Source organism: Rhagoletis zephyria, unplaced genomic scaffold, assembly GCF_001687245.7.
Source record: "Rhagoletis zephyria isolate East Lansing unplaced genomic scaffold, Rhagoletis_zephyria_1.1 Rzeph_scaffold_06622, whole genome shotgun sequence".
NCBI lineage: Eukaryota > Metazoa > Arthropoda > Insecta > Diptera > Tephritidae > Rhagoletis > Rhagoletis zephyria.
The window spans coordinates 1-16,407 of NW_016163705.1; the positions used below are offsets into that span (position 1 = coordinate 1).

Below are 16,407 nucleotides of genomic sequence, written 5' to 3' on the forward strand. Positions count from 1 at the left end.
TGATACAAGGCGAATAATATTTTGACGTGTTCGAATGTGATCTTCGTTTATGTCCTTTTCGAGTACGTTTGGCTATTTTTAAGTATAGTGTCTATTTGTTATATTATCATTTGGTTGTTGATTGTGTGTATTTGTTATAGACGTAATGGACATTGTGGAAAACGAGGAATTAATTAACATTAACTGATTCAGTTAAAAAAGAAAAGCCAGTACAGTGTACCAAATTAAATATTGGCGATTTGAATACAGTGTTGAGCGGTTTAGCTGCAGGTAACATTGATCAAAGTTCTGGAAAATTATCGCGAAAAAATATAAAGTATTTTGCTGAACCGTAATGTTTCAAACGTAATCCGGTTTAGTAAAAAATGAAAAGCTAGCCAACGCCAACAAAATGCTGTACTTATTTGTATGTATGCATTATTTCCAAATTGCTAAATACCTGCAGTAAAAAACTGTGCTGAATTAATTTCAAACGATACGAGTTTGCTCTTCAAGCAATTCGCTGCAATTAAATTAATACACACTTAACAAACATACACACAACACACTCACACTCGTTTTATACGCTCGTATTTGTACGTCTTTCATAATTTCGTTTCGCAAATCAAAACATTTAATTGCATTACACAAAAAAAAAAACAGAAAATAAATTCCCAAAGCAATAAAACGCAAACAATTTGTGTTATTCTTCAAACAAGCTGCTGAAGGAATTTAATCAACGCATTCAACAACAAAAACTGCAAGGACATCCCAAATGGATGCAAATCAAGAAGAAGCGCAACGTTACATCAACGTTGCATTGCGTGAAATCAATACAGGAAACTATGATAATGCCATCAAGCTACTGAAAAAGGCCAAAGAACTTTGTCCAGACTCACAAGCAGCTGAATTGCAGGAGCTGCTAGCCAAACTGAATGCCAGCGCTTCAGCACAGCAGACACCAACATCACAAGCTTCTGAAGGGGCCAGCACACCGGGTTATGCTCCATCGACAGGCGGAGGCAGTGAATCACCACCAACACGCTTGAGGGAGCGTCGTCAAAATGCTCACAGCAATGCCAAAGTCGGTGCTACGCGTGATTACACCAAAGAGCAGTTGGACTTAGTGAAGCGGATTAATAAGTGCAAGAATTTCTATCAAGTATTGAATGTTTCACGTGACGCTGCAGATTCAGAAATCAAACGCGCTTACAAGCGCCTTGCATTGCAACTACATCCCGATAAGAATCAGGCGCCAGGCGCAGCTGAAGCTTTTAAGTTGCTCGGCAATGCAGTGGCAGTGCTCACCGATGAACGTCGCCGCAAGGATTACGATGCATCGGGTGCAAATACATTGACAGCACATGGCGGTAGCAACACAAATTTGAATGCCCACCACCATCAGCACCAACAATTTCACGGTAGTTACTTTCACACCAACGGTGGCGCTGGATTTGAAGCGACCTTCGGCGAAGATATCACTGCAGAGGAGTTATTCAATATCTTCTTTGGCAACTTCCCACCGCATGCACGCGGTCCACAGAGGCGGCCCTATCAAGCGGCAAATCAACGTCAACCTCAAGATCGCGGCCAGCAGCCTAGTTTGGTTTTCGGTTTGATTTTGGTGTTGATTTTGATTTCGATGTTCTCGTCGTTCTTTACATCAGATCCAGTGTACAGCTTGGCGCAGTCGAGGTGAGTTTTGTGTTTAGTGTTTTTTTGTTATTTTTGTTATCGATTCATCGATTTTGTTGCCTTACCTTTTTTNAGTGTACAGCTTGGCGCAGTCGAGGTGAGTTTTGTGTTTAGTGTTTTTTTTGTTATTTTTGTTATCGATTCATCGATTTTGTTGCCTTACCTTACTTTTAGTTGGTTTAATGCTTTTGTTGTTTGTTTTATTTGATTACATTTCGGTTAGTTTAATTCAATTCAATTGTTATTTACATTGACTTACTGGCCAAGGTTAAATGGAACATAGTATTAGAATTAGAGATGGGCACGGGAAAAAAAATTTCAATCCCGGCCGTCCCGAAATTCAGCTTTTAAGTACCGAATCCGCCCATCCCGACGTTTTTCAGAATTGCACCGCGGGTTCCGTGTGTCTCAAAATCTATCACTATGATTAATTCACCTGTATTTCAAATTAATTTTGAATCTTCCGGTGTGGCCTTGCTTTTCGTTTTCGTGTCGATAAAACATAAAAAAAGTGATTGTTTCATAAAACGATTTTAAGGAAGATTTTCTGAATTTGCGGACGTTGCGGGTTTTATCGGGGGTGTCGGGAAACAATTTTGATCCCGTCTCGCCAGCAAAATTTTCAAAGACCTTCATCGGAAAATGGCCATCCCAGCCATTTTGAAATCAGTATCGTGGGTCCCGCATGTCCCAATATCCCACGTCCATCTCTAATTGGAATTAAATATGCGTACAGGGTTCCAGGTGTGATGAAATGAAAAATTTTAAATTAATATAGTCCTGGAAAATAGTTAAATAAATATTCCAAAAATATTGTCTTACGTCATTTTGTTATCAGATTTTAGGGCTATTTATATTATATTTGGATTTCGCATGAACTCAAATTTTTGTAATAAAAATGATAACGCTGGTGATAATAAGTATGTATATTATTTACAATTTGTAATTCAAACGGTTTCAAACTTTGTGCAATATTTAAAAAAAATTCATCAAACTCGTAAAAATTGTGAGCTTGTTAATTCGATTTCTTAGAATGATTTGTGGCCCATTGAATACTAGTAGAATAAAGTGCAAGTTTCAAATAGCCAAAAATTACCGTTAACTTTTTAGCATTTTTCCCCCATTTGCTTCCATAGAACGAATAACAAAATTTATTTTTATATGGAAGAAAACCGTGACATCTTCGACTTCGGCTATAAAATTGGCTTAAAATCTAAATCTGACAAGCTTACGCTTAATTCATTAAATAATTTGTAAAGTTTAATGCTACATGAATTTGTAAACTGAAGTGAGTCATCTGACAAATTTTACGCATACCATTAGTTTGTAAGAGTTTTATTACCCAACGCACAGTGTATAAGCACCTCGGGGTTATATAAATAGTTCAAAAACCGAGTTTTCTAGTTTTTTCGACACCCTGTAATTCGATGCGTCAACCATTTCCTTAAAAACGACTTGTGAATTCCGCACAACGCGCACTACCATCCACTCCGCTTGCGCTAGCTTAGGTAGACGCCACACAGTGGTCCAATTTGCTCTAGTAGGTTAATTTAATTATTGTATTAAGAGCTATGATAGATATCGGTATACAATTTTGTACAAATTATGTTTGAATGACTAACTNCCGCACAACGCGCACTACCATCCACTCCGCTTGCGCTAGCTTAGGTAGACTCCACACAGTGGTCCAATTTGCTCTAGTAGGTTAATTTAATTATTATATTAAGAGCTATGATAGATATCGGTATACAATTTTGTACAAATTATGTTTGAATGACTAACAACTTCTGGTCATAAAATGGGCAAGGTCGAATAGCGACCACGCCTACCAGCCATATAATTAAAAATCTTTAAATTTTTCATAAATTTCTGGTATCTTTTTGTAAGCATTTGCACACGGCATAAACATTAAGATCATAGTGCAAATTCATATATGTTACAAATTAATTCAATTATTTTAAATTCAATAAGATTATATGAGGTACACTGGCGATCAAAAGTGAGGGCATGGTGATTTTTGTAAAATGTTGCAATTTCAAGTTAAAAGTATTTGTTATGTCAAATCCTAGTGAACTCGATGAAGAAGTCTGATGAGGAGATGTGGTGGTCTCCCAGATACCAGCTATAACTTCTACGATTTGTAATTATGTATGTTGTTTTCCACCACACTGTTTTCAATAGGAAAACAATTTTAATGTAATTGTGAGCGTTTTAGTCTGCGTTTTTAGAAAACTCACATCGGTTATGAAATTCTACTAAAACAGCNTCTACGATTTGTAATTATGTTGTTTTCCACCACACTGTTTTCAATAGGAAAACAATTTTAATGTAATTGTGAGCGTTTTAGTCTGCGTTTTTAGAAAACTCACATCGGTTATGAAATTCTACTTCCAAGTTTTTAGCGATTGAAAATCACATTGCTTTTTAAAAAGTTTATTTTTGCTGACGGCTTTTGCGGTGTTTTCATATAAAAAATGCAATTTTTAAAAACCAGCGTTGATTTTTCAGTGACAGTTCAGTGGCCAAAAAAGTGTATCTTCTTCGATAACTTTCGAAAGCTCACTAGCTTTCTTCATTTTCACTTTTTGGCAACAACCCTCAAAATTTTTAGTTGCCATACCAGCAGGAAACTTAGACCTTATTTCAGATGGCCTATTTAAGTAGAGATTGTTCATTATCTTCAACAATTTATTTTCAGACCATATATTTAATCTGCACTTAAATAAATGGCCAATATTGGTTATTTAAATATAATATATTGATAGATAGGTTGTTTTGGCAAGATGCCAAACAACAATCAGCTGTTCAGTACAAAATGAAAATTGTGACAAGTCTATTTGAAATTCGAGCCAATATTTATTTGCAGCAAGAAACCGCTCTCTTTTTCGGAAAAATTTTGTCGCTTTATGTCCAATTTCTGAATTAGGCTTCGCGCTTATGATTAAGTTAAGTTAAGTTTCCCTCAACAAGTAATTGAGTCTTAAAATGCATTGCACGCTCAATTTACACATTAGATATGCCAAATCGCATCTAGGAACTAAAAAAAAGCAAAAGGGTACTAAATAATGTCTTAATAGTTCTTTTTTCGTGAAATCTTTTAAAAAGTTATTAAAAATATATGAGTGCAAAACTTTAACATATGCCTTAATTTATATTTTTGTCTGCTGGTTTTATTACAGAGGAAGTACAGGTGTACCAATAAGAATATACAACAAAAGCATGAATGTCGTTAAAACTTTACTCTTAAGTAGACAATATTCCTGCATATTTGATGAAAATTTTCTTGAAAAATTGCAAACAAAAAAGTTTAATTGAATTACCCTAGCTTTGCACATTGGACTACTGTGCGCAGCATAAAAAATTTAAAACAAATGCCTCTGCTAAACCGTTGGCCAGCTGTCACCTGTCGCTGACGTTCGGATATTTTGTCTTTCCCGCATTCTTGAATATTCCATGTATTCTATTTAACCTGGTAGTGAGTATTATTGGCTTAAATAGGTGGTGGGTATGTGAGAGAATGTGTCGTTCAAGGTTTTGTTTTTTTTTACTTTTGTTGTTGTTGTTGTTCTTGTTATTGTTTGGTTTTGTTTTTTTGTGTTTATATTCAACTAACCACAATTTTCTTCATCACTAAAAAAATACTACCGAAAACAACCACTTTTGCTGCTAAATACCATCTCGTATGCTCGCTTCTATTAGCAAATATCCCGTGCTACGCGAGACGCAACACCTTTCCGTGCCATACTATGTGAAGCCAAGCTTCGAATCCGATTATCAAGGCTCATTGGGACGTTTAGAGAATTCCGTGGAGGAGGATTTCATTTATACGATGAAACAGAACTGTTATCGTGAGCGCAGCTACCGTAAGTAATCATAAATATTTATGGGCCAGCACAGACACATAACAATTAAATACAAACTTTCCATCTACTTTTCGGCTTTTTGCTGCATATCTACCCTCGCATACAACACATCCCAATGGGTCCGGCCGGCACTTATGCGACCAACTTGTGACTTCACTTTTGCCATTCAACGGATTTTGAACTTTGGATTTTGGTGGTGGTTGCTGACTTGGAATGTTCATGTATGGCGTGGTGTAGGTGAAGGTATGATGGCACGTGCTCGCAGTTTTGGCAGCAGCATAAAGTTTGCACAGGCCCAGGCGTTGAAAATGCCTTCGTGTGAAAAGCTATCGAAAATTGGCATAACTCGCTACTCGCTCTACTAAGTGGCGATACTGTGTCAATGGAGATACGGAATTGATATGTGAACACTGGATTTGTGAATGACTACTCGAATTATAATTAATATTGGAGTTGAAGAGGTGTTGGTGCTTGATTTTGAATGAGCAACGCACGCTGTGTATTTATGCGGTTACTTAAGTAAAATCATATATAGATACATAGATGTGTACTCATTAAAATTGTTGTGGATCATAAACATACAAATGTATACTTCAGTATTAACTGTTGGAGCATAATACAAATTGATATCTATTTAATTATACAGATAAATGAATATGTAATAGCAATAAAAGCATTTCAGATTTATCAGCTGAAAATCGGAATTTAAAATAAGATTCATACATGGCATACATACTTACATAACCATTGAAATTTTTCAATTCGAAATCAATATGTAATATCAATAGATACGCAATCAAATGGCATAAAAAAACTAAAATTTTTATAACCTAAATAATATGACAAGTTAATTCAATCAACCAGCATTCATAATAGAACCAAACCCTTTAAAATGTAGAATCCTTAAGAATTTATAAATAAAGTATTTTCACTCCTCTCCCGTAAGCCTACATATTCAATGATATTTATTTTTAACGTTTTAACTAAAATCATACACAGGCGACATCGTTGATCCGGATCAGCTCGTTAATTCTGAATTATCTCGGAAATTAACTGCTGTTGACCCGGACTAAATCCTAGCGTTAATTCTCAAGCTTAATGCGGATCTTGGGCATTTTCTATGGCAACACTGACCAAACACAGAGACCGTAGCGTGCAAAATTAGCCTGCACATCTACCTCGCCGGCGGACACTGGGGTAATTTTTGAGATAAATTCCAAATTAGATTTCCAGCTGCAGTTCAGGTTTTGGCACCGAGCGAAAGTAGATAAAATTCTGATTCACTTTATAAACACCTTGTGGTTGTGCGCTTGCCCTGTTATCAGGTTATCTGATTAAAATAATTTTTTCTGTAGTGTATTTTGTTGTTGTCTAAGTATGTACTAAGGCTTCTAGTACCGGATTCGGAATCCCGAATCCCGGGAGTCCGGAGTCCGTTTTGGAGTCCCGAAATCGCGGGCTCAAGCCCTCGAAATATAATATAATTTAATTTACTACCAAATTAAAATAAAACGGTATTCAGATACAGTAATCGCATATAAGAATTATAAAATGCAACCCTACAAATAACCAAATAATATATTACAATTCTAACACTACTATTAAATTATGTTATATTATATATGTTACCGGCCAAACCCGATCTCAGGACAAACTGTTTTTCCTAGGCTAAACTAGTTCTACCTCGATCCAATATATCCGTCCAATGTGGAAACAGTTGGACGCAATAATATTTTGGACTGCGTACCTGGAGTTGGACTGATGCAGGTTATTTTTTTGAAGTGCGTCGAAGGCCGCTACGCGGAAAGGTGTTCTGCGCAAAAATACTTATCTAGTTTTGCCGAAGTTTGTCCTAAGATCGGGTTTGGCCGGTAATATATATATAACATATATATGAGGCATTCTTTTCATAGCGGACACCAAATTTGGTGTCAGAATTTCGATTGGTCTCACATTTTTCCTTTTTTCTTCGGATATATGATCTGTCAAATTTTGGTTTTCGTGATTTTGGTTTCGTGATTCTGACTAAGTAATGTAGAAACTTCATTGTAGACTCTCACAAAATAAACCACCTCGCAATAAAAAAAAAAAAGAAAATATTAAAAAAAAGTTCTTGAAAAAACTCGCATTTTTTTGGAAATATTTTTTATAGAGAATTAAACAAGGAGTACGATGGTGTAATTTTAAATGCCAAATTTACTGATATTTACTATGCAAATCAACTTAAAAAAGTGAACTGTTAATAGCTAGGTTAACTCTAGGTCAATAATAACCATCATATAGAAAGCCCGTTTCTTTATGTTCAAAATGACGTTAAGATGAAGTCTCTACGATGAGTAGAGCCCGAGATATAACGAAAAATCATGAAAAAAAATCGAACTTTGGCAGATCATATCTCCGAAGAAAAAAAGAAAAAAAATCCTCGAATACGTGTTAAGGGAATCGGAGACAAGACATAATTTTTTTTACGAAATCCGTCCGACTTGTACATGTACGTAAGTATATATTTGTACATATGTTGTGGTATACTACTTTTTGTAAAAATGACGGGGACTGTAATATGAATGAATTTCAATTCCACAGTTTTTAGTTTATTCAGTTTGTAATTAGCTTTTTAAACTCATACTCATACTCATAATATCCCGAAATATCCCGGGATCCCGGGATTACCAATTTAAGATCCCGAAATGCCGGGATTCTCAAAATGGTTCGGGATTGGATGTCCTAGTATGTACTGTTGATTTGCAATGAGCTCTTAAATTTTTAATTTTTCTCGTTTTCTTAAGTAGTATTAATTACCAAGTCGGGGATGTTCTATCTTTTGGTCGTATTACCGACTTCCGGTTTCGATCGGACATTATTTTAACCCGAAGTCCATAACAAAAAAGTTTCCGGCCAAAGTTATGTGGTAAAACCACGTAGGTCGTATAAAAAAAAGACTTCCAGTCACTCACATCCGGGCGAAACCGGAAGTAGGTAATACGACCAAAAGATAGAGCATCCCCGACTTGGTGAATCATATTTTTTTCATTTACCGGGACGACTTGAAGTTCGAAGGTCGTTTAGTAGTTGTTGGAAAGGGCACTTCCGAGAAAGAAAGTTTCAAACAAAAGTCACGTATTTTCCTCTTCAGAATCCGAATTTGTAGTAAGAACATGAACATCGCAATACCCCCAAAAGATAGACCATCGCCAAATATGACCTACTAATATTTTTGCGTTTTCCAATAAAAACATTTTTCTCCATTTTAGAGAGTGTGGACGGATGGTCTAGGACACTGGCGATCAAAAGTGAATGCATGGTGTTAAGTCAAACTTTCAATCTTTATACAAAACTTAGAAAAATTCCACAAATTTTCATCTTGTTTTCATTTTCTTTTTAGTCTGAACTTATAGAAAAAATTTGGGGAAAGTAGTTAGATCGGTTATTTAATTCTAGTAAAATAAGTGCAAGTTTTAAGCGGCTAAAATATTGCGTTTATATTTAATGATTTTTTTTTATTGCTGACGGCTTTTTGCACTTTTTACCATACAAAAGTGAATTTCTCGTAGATTAAAATGGGCAAGACCGGTTGCAAACAACATTTAAAAATCTAACGCTATTTTGTATAAATTGCACTTGTTATATAAAAAAAATCAACGAGTTTTTTTCGTCGCATAAAACTTGTAATTATTGTACTAAAATTACCCAGAATTTTTCTAAAAATTCAGACTAAAAAGTTCAAAATTTAGATGAAAATTTGTTGAGTTTTTCTGAATTGTGTATAAAGTTGGAAAGTTTGTCTTCTTATGTGGTTATTTTTATAAAAAAAAAAAATAAAAAAATTTCAACTTGAAAAACGTTGCGAATATTTAACACAAAATCCCCACGCACTCACTTTTGATCGTCAGTGTATCGAGCCCTAACTGCCAAAATAACGTAAGCGACATTTTTTTCGAAATTTAATTTTTGATGCAGAAATGCATCTGGATGCTCTAGAAATATTTCTGCATCAAAAAGAAAATTTTGAAAAAATTGTCGCTTACGTTATTTTGGCGGTTAGGGCTCGGTATGTTGAAACTCGAAAACTTGTACTGCCGCAGTGTGGAAAATGAATTTTTTTTACAAAATCGAATATCGAGAAAAATAGTCTCGTTGGATAAAAAAAACTTTCTAATCTTTTTTTTAGAAAAATGTTTAAAATGCAGTTTTGCAGCCCATTTAGTGTTAGTATAATAAAGTAAAATTTGAAGGGGCTAAAAAAGCGTTTTGGTTTTGGGATTTTTTTTTTGCTGATGCTGTTACTACATATTTTCTTCCACAAAAAAAAAACAAATTCGAACATGCTTTGTATCAAGGCGAATTCGTACAAAGTGTAGCTTCTACCAAGGCAAATTAAAGCAGCTGTTCTAGTCACACCCCTCTTATATGAATTCGCGTTGCTTTGCTTGGAAGAAACTGAGTGACACTGTACGCAAAATTATTGAATTTTCCTTAATTGTTCACAAAGTAGAGAAACTTAATTAGTTTTTTTTTTTTGTTGTAGATAGTTTAACATACCAACTTTTCCAATTTCGGAAAGGGCAGTGCTAACCTGACACACGCATTATAGAGTCATTGCTATACAAAAAAGTTCTTATGGGAAAACAATTGGCGTACCGCCGTAGGAGCAAAGCAATTCATTTTCTTTAGTGGTTTTTCGCGTACATAAAAAAGCTCTTTCTAATTTAGATGTTGGTTAAACTAGGTGTCGAACCCAGTTCTAACGGAGTGGTAATACGCGCCTCTAACCACTCAGCAATAGCGGCCGTCGAGGCTATCTACAAGCAAAATATTTCTCATAACTTAACCTCGTAACTGAAAGGTTTTAAAGCTGGCTTTGTGCAAGAAGCTTTACAAAGGTGCGACAGTTATTTTGGGACCCACGGTTTAAATATGTACTATGTCTATGTTTAGGCATATGCACCGAGCTCGGCTCCTTACGATGTTTCAATACCAATGTGAGTCCTAAAAAGTTTGTGGGCATACGAAAATTGCCCGCGAGGTTGTCCAACAATAACGGCGACTGGTTACAAAACTGGACAGTTTATTTTTATACAACGTCAACGGCGACAAAACGAAAGGATTTCGAAGCTGTTGGGAAGTGAACAAACAGGCTTAACAAACAGAAAGATTCACAAACCGACAGAAAAACTATAAAAAAAAATAAAACGAAAAACCATTCCGTCACTGCCGCCATTATTGAATGTTGAAAATTACCCATCGAGGCGGAAAACAGCAGCACTTTTACTCGATACGTCACCGTTGGGGGAGTGGAAAGGGCCAAAAGACAAATACAATTGCATAATAAAAAAGGTAGAACGTACTTTGTCCTCTGATAGCGTCAAAAATTTCACGCGCTCGCGCCCAGCAACTTAGCCAACCAGCACACTTGTTCACTTATTTTTTGTTTTTTTTTGTTTTTCGTTGTCTTCACACCGACTATTGGCGTCTATTAGGGACTTCTAATGACGGTTTGATAGCGCGCCACCAAGGACAAATGCAGAAATAGGGAAATTGAAACAGAAATGCAAAAGAAAAAAATAATCATCAAGTCCGACACTTGTATTCCCATTGCAGCTATTTATTTGACGACAAAGCCACTGGATCAACCCTTCAGTTGGCCTAATAGGGTTGACAACCAGGATATCAAATAACGACAACATTTACGCGCTATTTGCTGTACAACGGTACATATATGCACTATATGTGGGCGTGTGTAACTTAGAATCAGGACTCTACATTAAACTCATTTAAAAATACGGGCTACATACATATATGTATATGAATGTAGACATGGCGTTGAGACATGAGAAATGCAAATAAAATGAAAAATAAAATTATACGGGAAAATGAGGCAAATGACTTGGAAAGGAAATAGAAATGGGACGTGCAATGGCGACATTGTATGTATTTCAGATTAAAGTTGAAAAAAGTTGAAGTAAACAAAAGCATAAAGAAACTATGCACTGGCATGAACTAGAATAGTTGCATGGCACGAAATAAACTCCAAATGGACTGAGAATATAAAAGTGTTCATACTTACATATATATATACATACATATACTGAAGGGAAGTGAAGTGGTTCCCTTGCAAATGACACGAAAATGTTACGGATGCATCGTGTAAATAAAAAGCAGCAATTGACTTTCTGTTTTCAGCTCTTTTTTTTGTTACTTCTGCTTATTTCGTTTTATATTTTTCTTATTTCTTCTGCTGCCTTGCTAGCTGGGAGTTACCATGGCGTTTCACATGGTGCACGGAGTGCATTAAGTAAACAAAGTTATATTTGCCGAGGCACCCCGCAGTTAAATGCACAGGTGCCCTTTTTTACTAGTAAAAGATAGTACAAATATATCTACTCATCTTTTCCAAGCGAGCAGCAATTGAGTTAGCCCATGAATTTGTGAGTGCAAAATATTCGAAAATTAGAGGAACGGATATCGCTTTCAACAAGTAGATAATGGCGTCGCCGACTTGACGAAATATATATGTAACTCTCCAGGGTTAAATTGAATTCGAATTTTTAGCGGGTGGCTCATCAAAATATTTTCGAAATAAAGACTTCTTAAACCTGTTTTGGTTTACATGCATATCCATTAAACTAACGGATTAAGAAAGCTCTCTTAAACATCTCTCGTTTGACATGCATGTTGTAATATTTCTTTAAAGTTATTGATCAAATGTAATTTGAGTTAAAAATTGGTGGCAACCCCTTAAAAAAATACATATTTCAGAAAGAAAGCTTTCTTATACCTTTTTAGATTGACATTCATATATTGCTTTTAAAAAGGTAGCAATCCTGTTAAAAACCTAATTTAAGTACGCTCTGAACATTGGTTACAAGGTCGCCATTGTTGTTTTTACGGGAGTACGCCCTGGTCTCTCTGGCAAATCCCCCATTGACCAGGTATTCACAGTACGCAAAATCTTGGAAAAGACCCGCGAAAAAAGGATCTACACTCACCACCTATTTGTCGACTTTAAAATCGCTTTCGACAGCACTAAAAGGAGTTGCCCATACGCCGCTATGTCTGAATTTGGCATCCCCTCAAAACTCTTACGGCTGTGTAAATTGACGTTGAGCAATACCGCCAGCTCCGTCAGAATTGGGAAAGACCTCTCCGAGCCGTTCGCCACCAAACGGGGTTTCAGACAGGGCGACTCCCTTTCATGTGACTTCTTTAATCTGATGTTGGATAAGATAATAAGAGCTGCAGAACTGAACCGCTCAGGAACAATTTACTACAAGAGCGTGCAATTNCAAAAGTGTCGACCCTCGATTCTGACAGATTTACTGACCGCGAACTATCCCCAGCAATTCATATGGCGCGACTAAATATCGTCGCATTTCCTTCTCTTCTGGCGGCTTTCGCTAAATTAACGTTTAAACACTTTGGCACGCATTTCATCAACACTCTCAATAAACTCTTTGGAATGGGCATCAGCTTCTTGCTGAACTTTGTGAGCAACCAGCGTTGTTCCTAACTTTACACGAATTACCTGCTGTTACCGTTCCGAGAATAATCTTAGTAGTGGCGACATAACGATTAACACAATAAATGTCTATGTTAACCTATGGTACATTACAACGTATTTTGCATTAGAATTAACACGTCTATTCGTATAAAGTCTAGCAAAAACTTGTCCATCTACTCAAAGACGATTTTTGGAGCAAAGTCTCATTCAGCGACGAGGCACAGCTTTCATTCGGTGTGTACGTGAATAAGCGAATTTGTCATCTTAAGATTTTAAGCATCCTCAAATAATCAAAAAGAGATCCCAGTTCGCCCAGAAAACCTAATTGCTTGGTGCGCGCTTTGGTCTAGCAGCGGACTTGGACCTTACTTTTTCGAAAAGGACTGCCACCGTCAGCACGGAACGCCATAGCCGTATGATAAACGACTTTTTTTTTAGCTACGATTGAAGATTGTGATTTGGGCTAAATATAGTTTCAATGATCACGGTGCCGAGCGAATATGGCTTTATTACCAGAGCGTTTTTTCCCAAAAAGTTATTTCTCGAATACTGCTATGACAACAGATAACGATTCTATTAACCTTCTGGATTATTCACCGGATTCCCTTAATCAATTCTAAATCTAATTTAGTAGCAGTCGGATGATATTAGGCCTTTCATTGTTGTTAATGTTGTTATGATTAAAGTGTATTAAATGAATTTTTCTTTGAGGAATCTCATTTTCAAATTTGTTAAGGAGACCTATAGACTGGTGTAAACCTAGTCACTTTCTAACTGATTACTAATCAACAAAAAAAAAATTATTTTGTTGGGACAAACTTACCTAAACACACAACCACCAGCATATTCACACCACACACATTACATTAGTTTAGTAAATTTGACTCACTCGTCCTACCGTTTGCCTCCGCGCAGCAGCAGCAGGACACTGAAGTCGTTTGGCCAGGACTTGGGCAACAAATTCGTATGCAGTCCGATGAATGAGGACGATCCAGAAATCAAGCAATCGTCTATCTACCACCATACCACACAAATAAGCAGTTTATATTGGGCAGGCGAACAAATGTAAACCACCAGCAGGCAAAGGGACTACGTACATACACGTTTATGTATGTACATAGCGATGGGGGCATCAAAACGCATAAATGAAACGCGAATGAGCTTGCTGCTCCTGCTCCAGCTGGTGGTGTTGGCGGCAGATTTGGTTAGACATCTAAGCTTAGTGGAGCTGGCCGATGGTGAAGTGGCAAACACATGTACATACATGAATCTATACGAGTAGGTATGGTTTTTTCCTTGCTTGTTTCCATAAACTTTTCGTAAATACTCGCAGCAGCAACCCGCAGTCCATGTTGACGAGGTGAAGTAATGTAAACAAATTGTTATAAGTAAGCAGTCAAGGAATTCATATGTGTACAATGTACATGTATGAATGTATGTGCATATGTATATGTACCCTGAGGCGAAAATCCAAACAAGTCTGTAAAAATACCACATCATTAACTAGTATGAGCTAAATTGGTGGTGGCCTACCAGTTCAGCAATAGTTGTGTTTTCTTGGGTTATCCTACTCATCTGGATCATTATTATTGGAGTTGGCAGCACTAATTTCATACTACTAGCACGAGGAAGACGAAATTATAAAAATGAACTCACTAAATGGGGAAAAGTGTTTTTAAACGAAATAATATTCAGTTACACAGTTATTTTACGTAAAGGCAATTTATTTGAAGCAAGTTTAAAGGCGCAATGGAAGAATATTTGTTTGTGTATACACTCATTTGTCAGTGCTGCCAAACCGTACTACCAAATCATCAGTGACACAAGCCAAACAGAGCGGATCATAAATTTAACCAGATCTCTATTAGGATAATTTTGTTATTGTTGCATTTGCATGCAAACTTTTTTCCGGATCCCGAGCATTGCCCAAGAAAACACAGCTAATTTCGAACAACTTATGCGATCAGCGATATCTGTCTTTGAATTGTCGAAGCCAAAAATAAAACGCAGTCGCGTCGCGTGAATACTACCGGTTCTGGTACTGAGATCGTAGATCGGAGCCCGCTTCGAGGTAGCTAAGATTTTTCAAACTAATGCCCGATTTCAGGACAATAATTTTGTGAAAAATATTTTTTTCGTGTTATTGTTTTGATTTAATTTTAATTTAAGTCAACTTCAACCCACTTAAGTTAGAATTAAATATGATAATTTACAACCCTGTCTACATTTTGTTATCAGCTGTTTCATTAAGTTCAAAGACGGCATATTAAAGTAATAAATAACAGCTGTTTGAAACAAATAAAGTCAGGCATTTCATTAAACAAGATGCCCAATAAAAACCAAATAAATCCACATTTCAAACTGTAAAAAATTTACAAAAATACTACAACAAAGTTTACTAATAAAAATTTAAAGCTTTTTAGTACGAAATTGTGTAATGATTTTGGAGTTTTTGTATAGTCCATTCGATTTTAATATAAAGAAGTGCAAGTTTTAAGTTGCTAAAAATCACACTGAATTTTGCTAATTTTATTTGCTGAAGCTGTTGTACATTTTCTTTCTTATAAAGGCATTATCAAACATACTTTATATGGAAGAAAATGTGTCAACCGTCAGTAACAAATTGCCAAAATTAACGAAATTTATCTGTAACTTAAAACTTGCATTTTCTATATTAATGAGGTTTGAATTTTTGATTAAAATTTGTTGATTTTTTGTAAGATTTTTACAAAGTTTGAAATGTGGATTTATTTAGTTTTTTTTAGCAAGCTTGCTTAATATAATGCCTGACTTTGAACTTTTTATATTAAATTGAAATATTGGTGAAACTGTGAAGAATTAAGTGTAAAATTAAATAAAAATTACATTAAGTAAAATTAAGTTTGAGTTGAATTTCAATTTATAATTTTTGTACCACCGGCTATAATCAATTTACATTAATATAATTATTTCAATTTTAAATATAAATTTCATATGTGAAAACCCTATTTACATATAAACAATTTTTCCTAAAAAACAAAATTTTAAGAATACACTAAAAAATAAGAAGTAATTTTCCTTGCCCGAGGACTTGGAACCCGGACCTCAAGAATGGCACGTTAGTGCTCTGCTCTGTCGGCCATTGCGAATGTTGAGGCGCCGTCAGCAAAATGACATAAACTTGAAACAAATTGGATACGACGGGCTACGGACCACAAGCTATCAAATTATTTTAACTCGTACTCTTATGTAGATCATTATTTTGGCGACGACAAGGCAGCATCACGACTAGCCAAAAAATTTAGATGTGGCCATATTAGATCTATTTCTATTTTTCTAGCGACAAATAAGTTTCTTCCTCTTCTTTTATATCAAACTCAAACAAATTCATTA

At 35.8% G+C, this 16,407-nt stretch overlaps 2 protein-coding genes across 2 annotated transcripts in view; both read left to right on the top strand.

Annotated features, from left to right (window-relative positions):
* Positions 1 to 754: 754 nt before the first annotated feature.
* Positions 755 to 16,407, top strand: part of vimar (visceral mesodermal armadillo-repeats) — a 25,275-nt gene continuing 9,622 nt past the window's right edge. Inside the window, exons 1-2 of the mRNA XM_017629230.1 lie at positions 755 to 1,580; positions 1,624 to 1,674. Coding sequence (XP_017484719.1) covers positions 755 to 1,580; positions 1,624 to 1,674 — 877 coding nt within the window. The remainder of the gene's footprint in view (positions 1,581 to 1,623; positions 1,675 to 16,407) is intronic.
* LOC108373354 (dnaJ homolog subfamily B member 12-like) lies at positions 5,305 to 6,692 on the top strand. Its single transcript, XM_017629231.1, has 2 exons — positions 5,305 to 5,537; positions 5,775 to 6,692. Exons 1-2 carry the CDS (start codon positions 5,357 to 5,359, stop codon positions 5,900 to 5,902), a joined length of 309 nt encoding a protein of 102 aa, XP_017484720.1. The 5' UTR covers positions 5,305 to 5,356; the 3' UTR covers positions 5,903 to 6,692.

What these genes read in the sequence shown, in the direction of transcription:
- LOC108373354 (XM_017629231.1), top strand. Translation starts at nt 5,357, where the DNA reads ATGCTCGCTTCTATTAGCAAATATCCCGTGCTACGCGAGACGCAACAC. An exon ending in TTATCGTGAGCGCAGCTACC is followed by an intron (nt 5,538 to 5,774) that starts GTAAGTAATCAT and finishes GGCGTGGTGTAG; the next exon opens with GTGAAGGTATGATGGCACGT.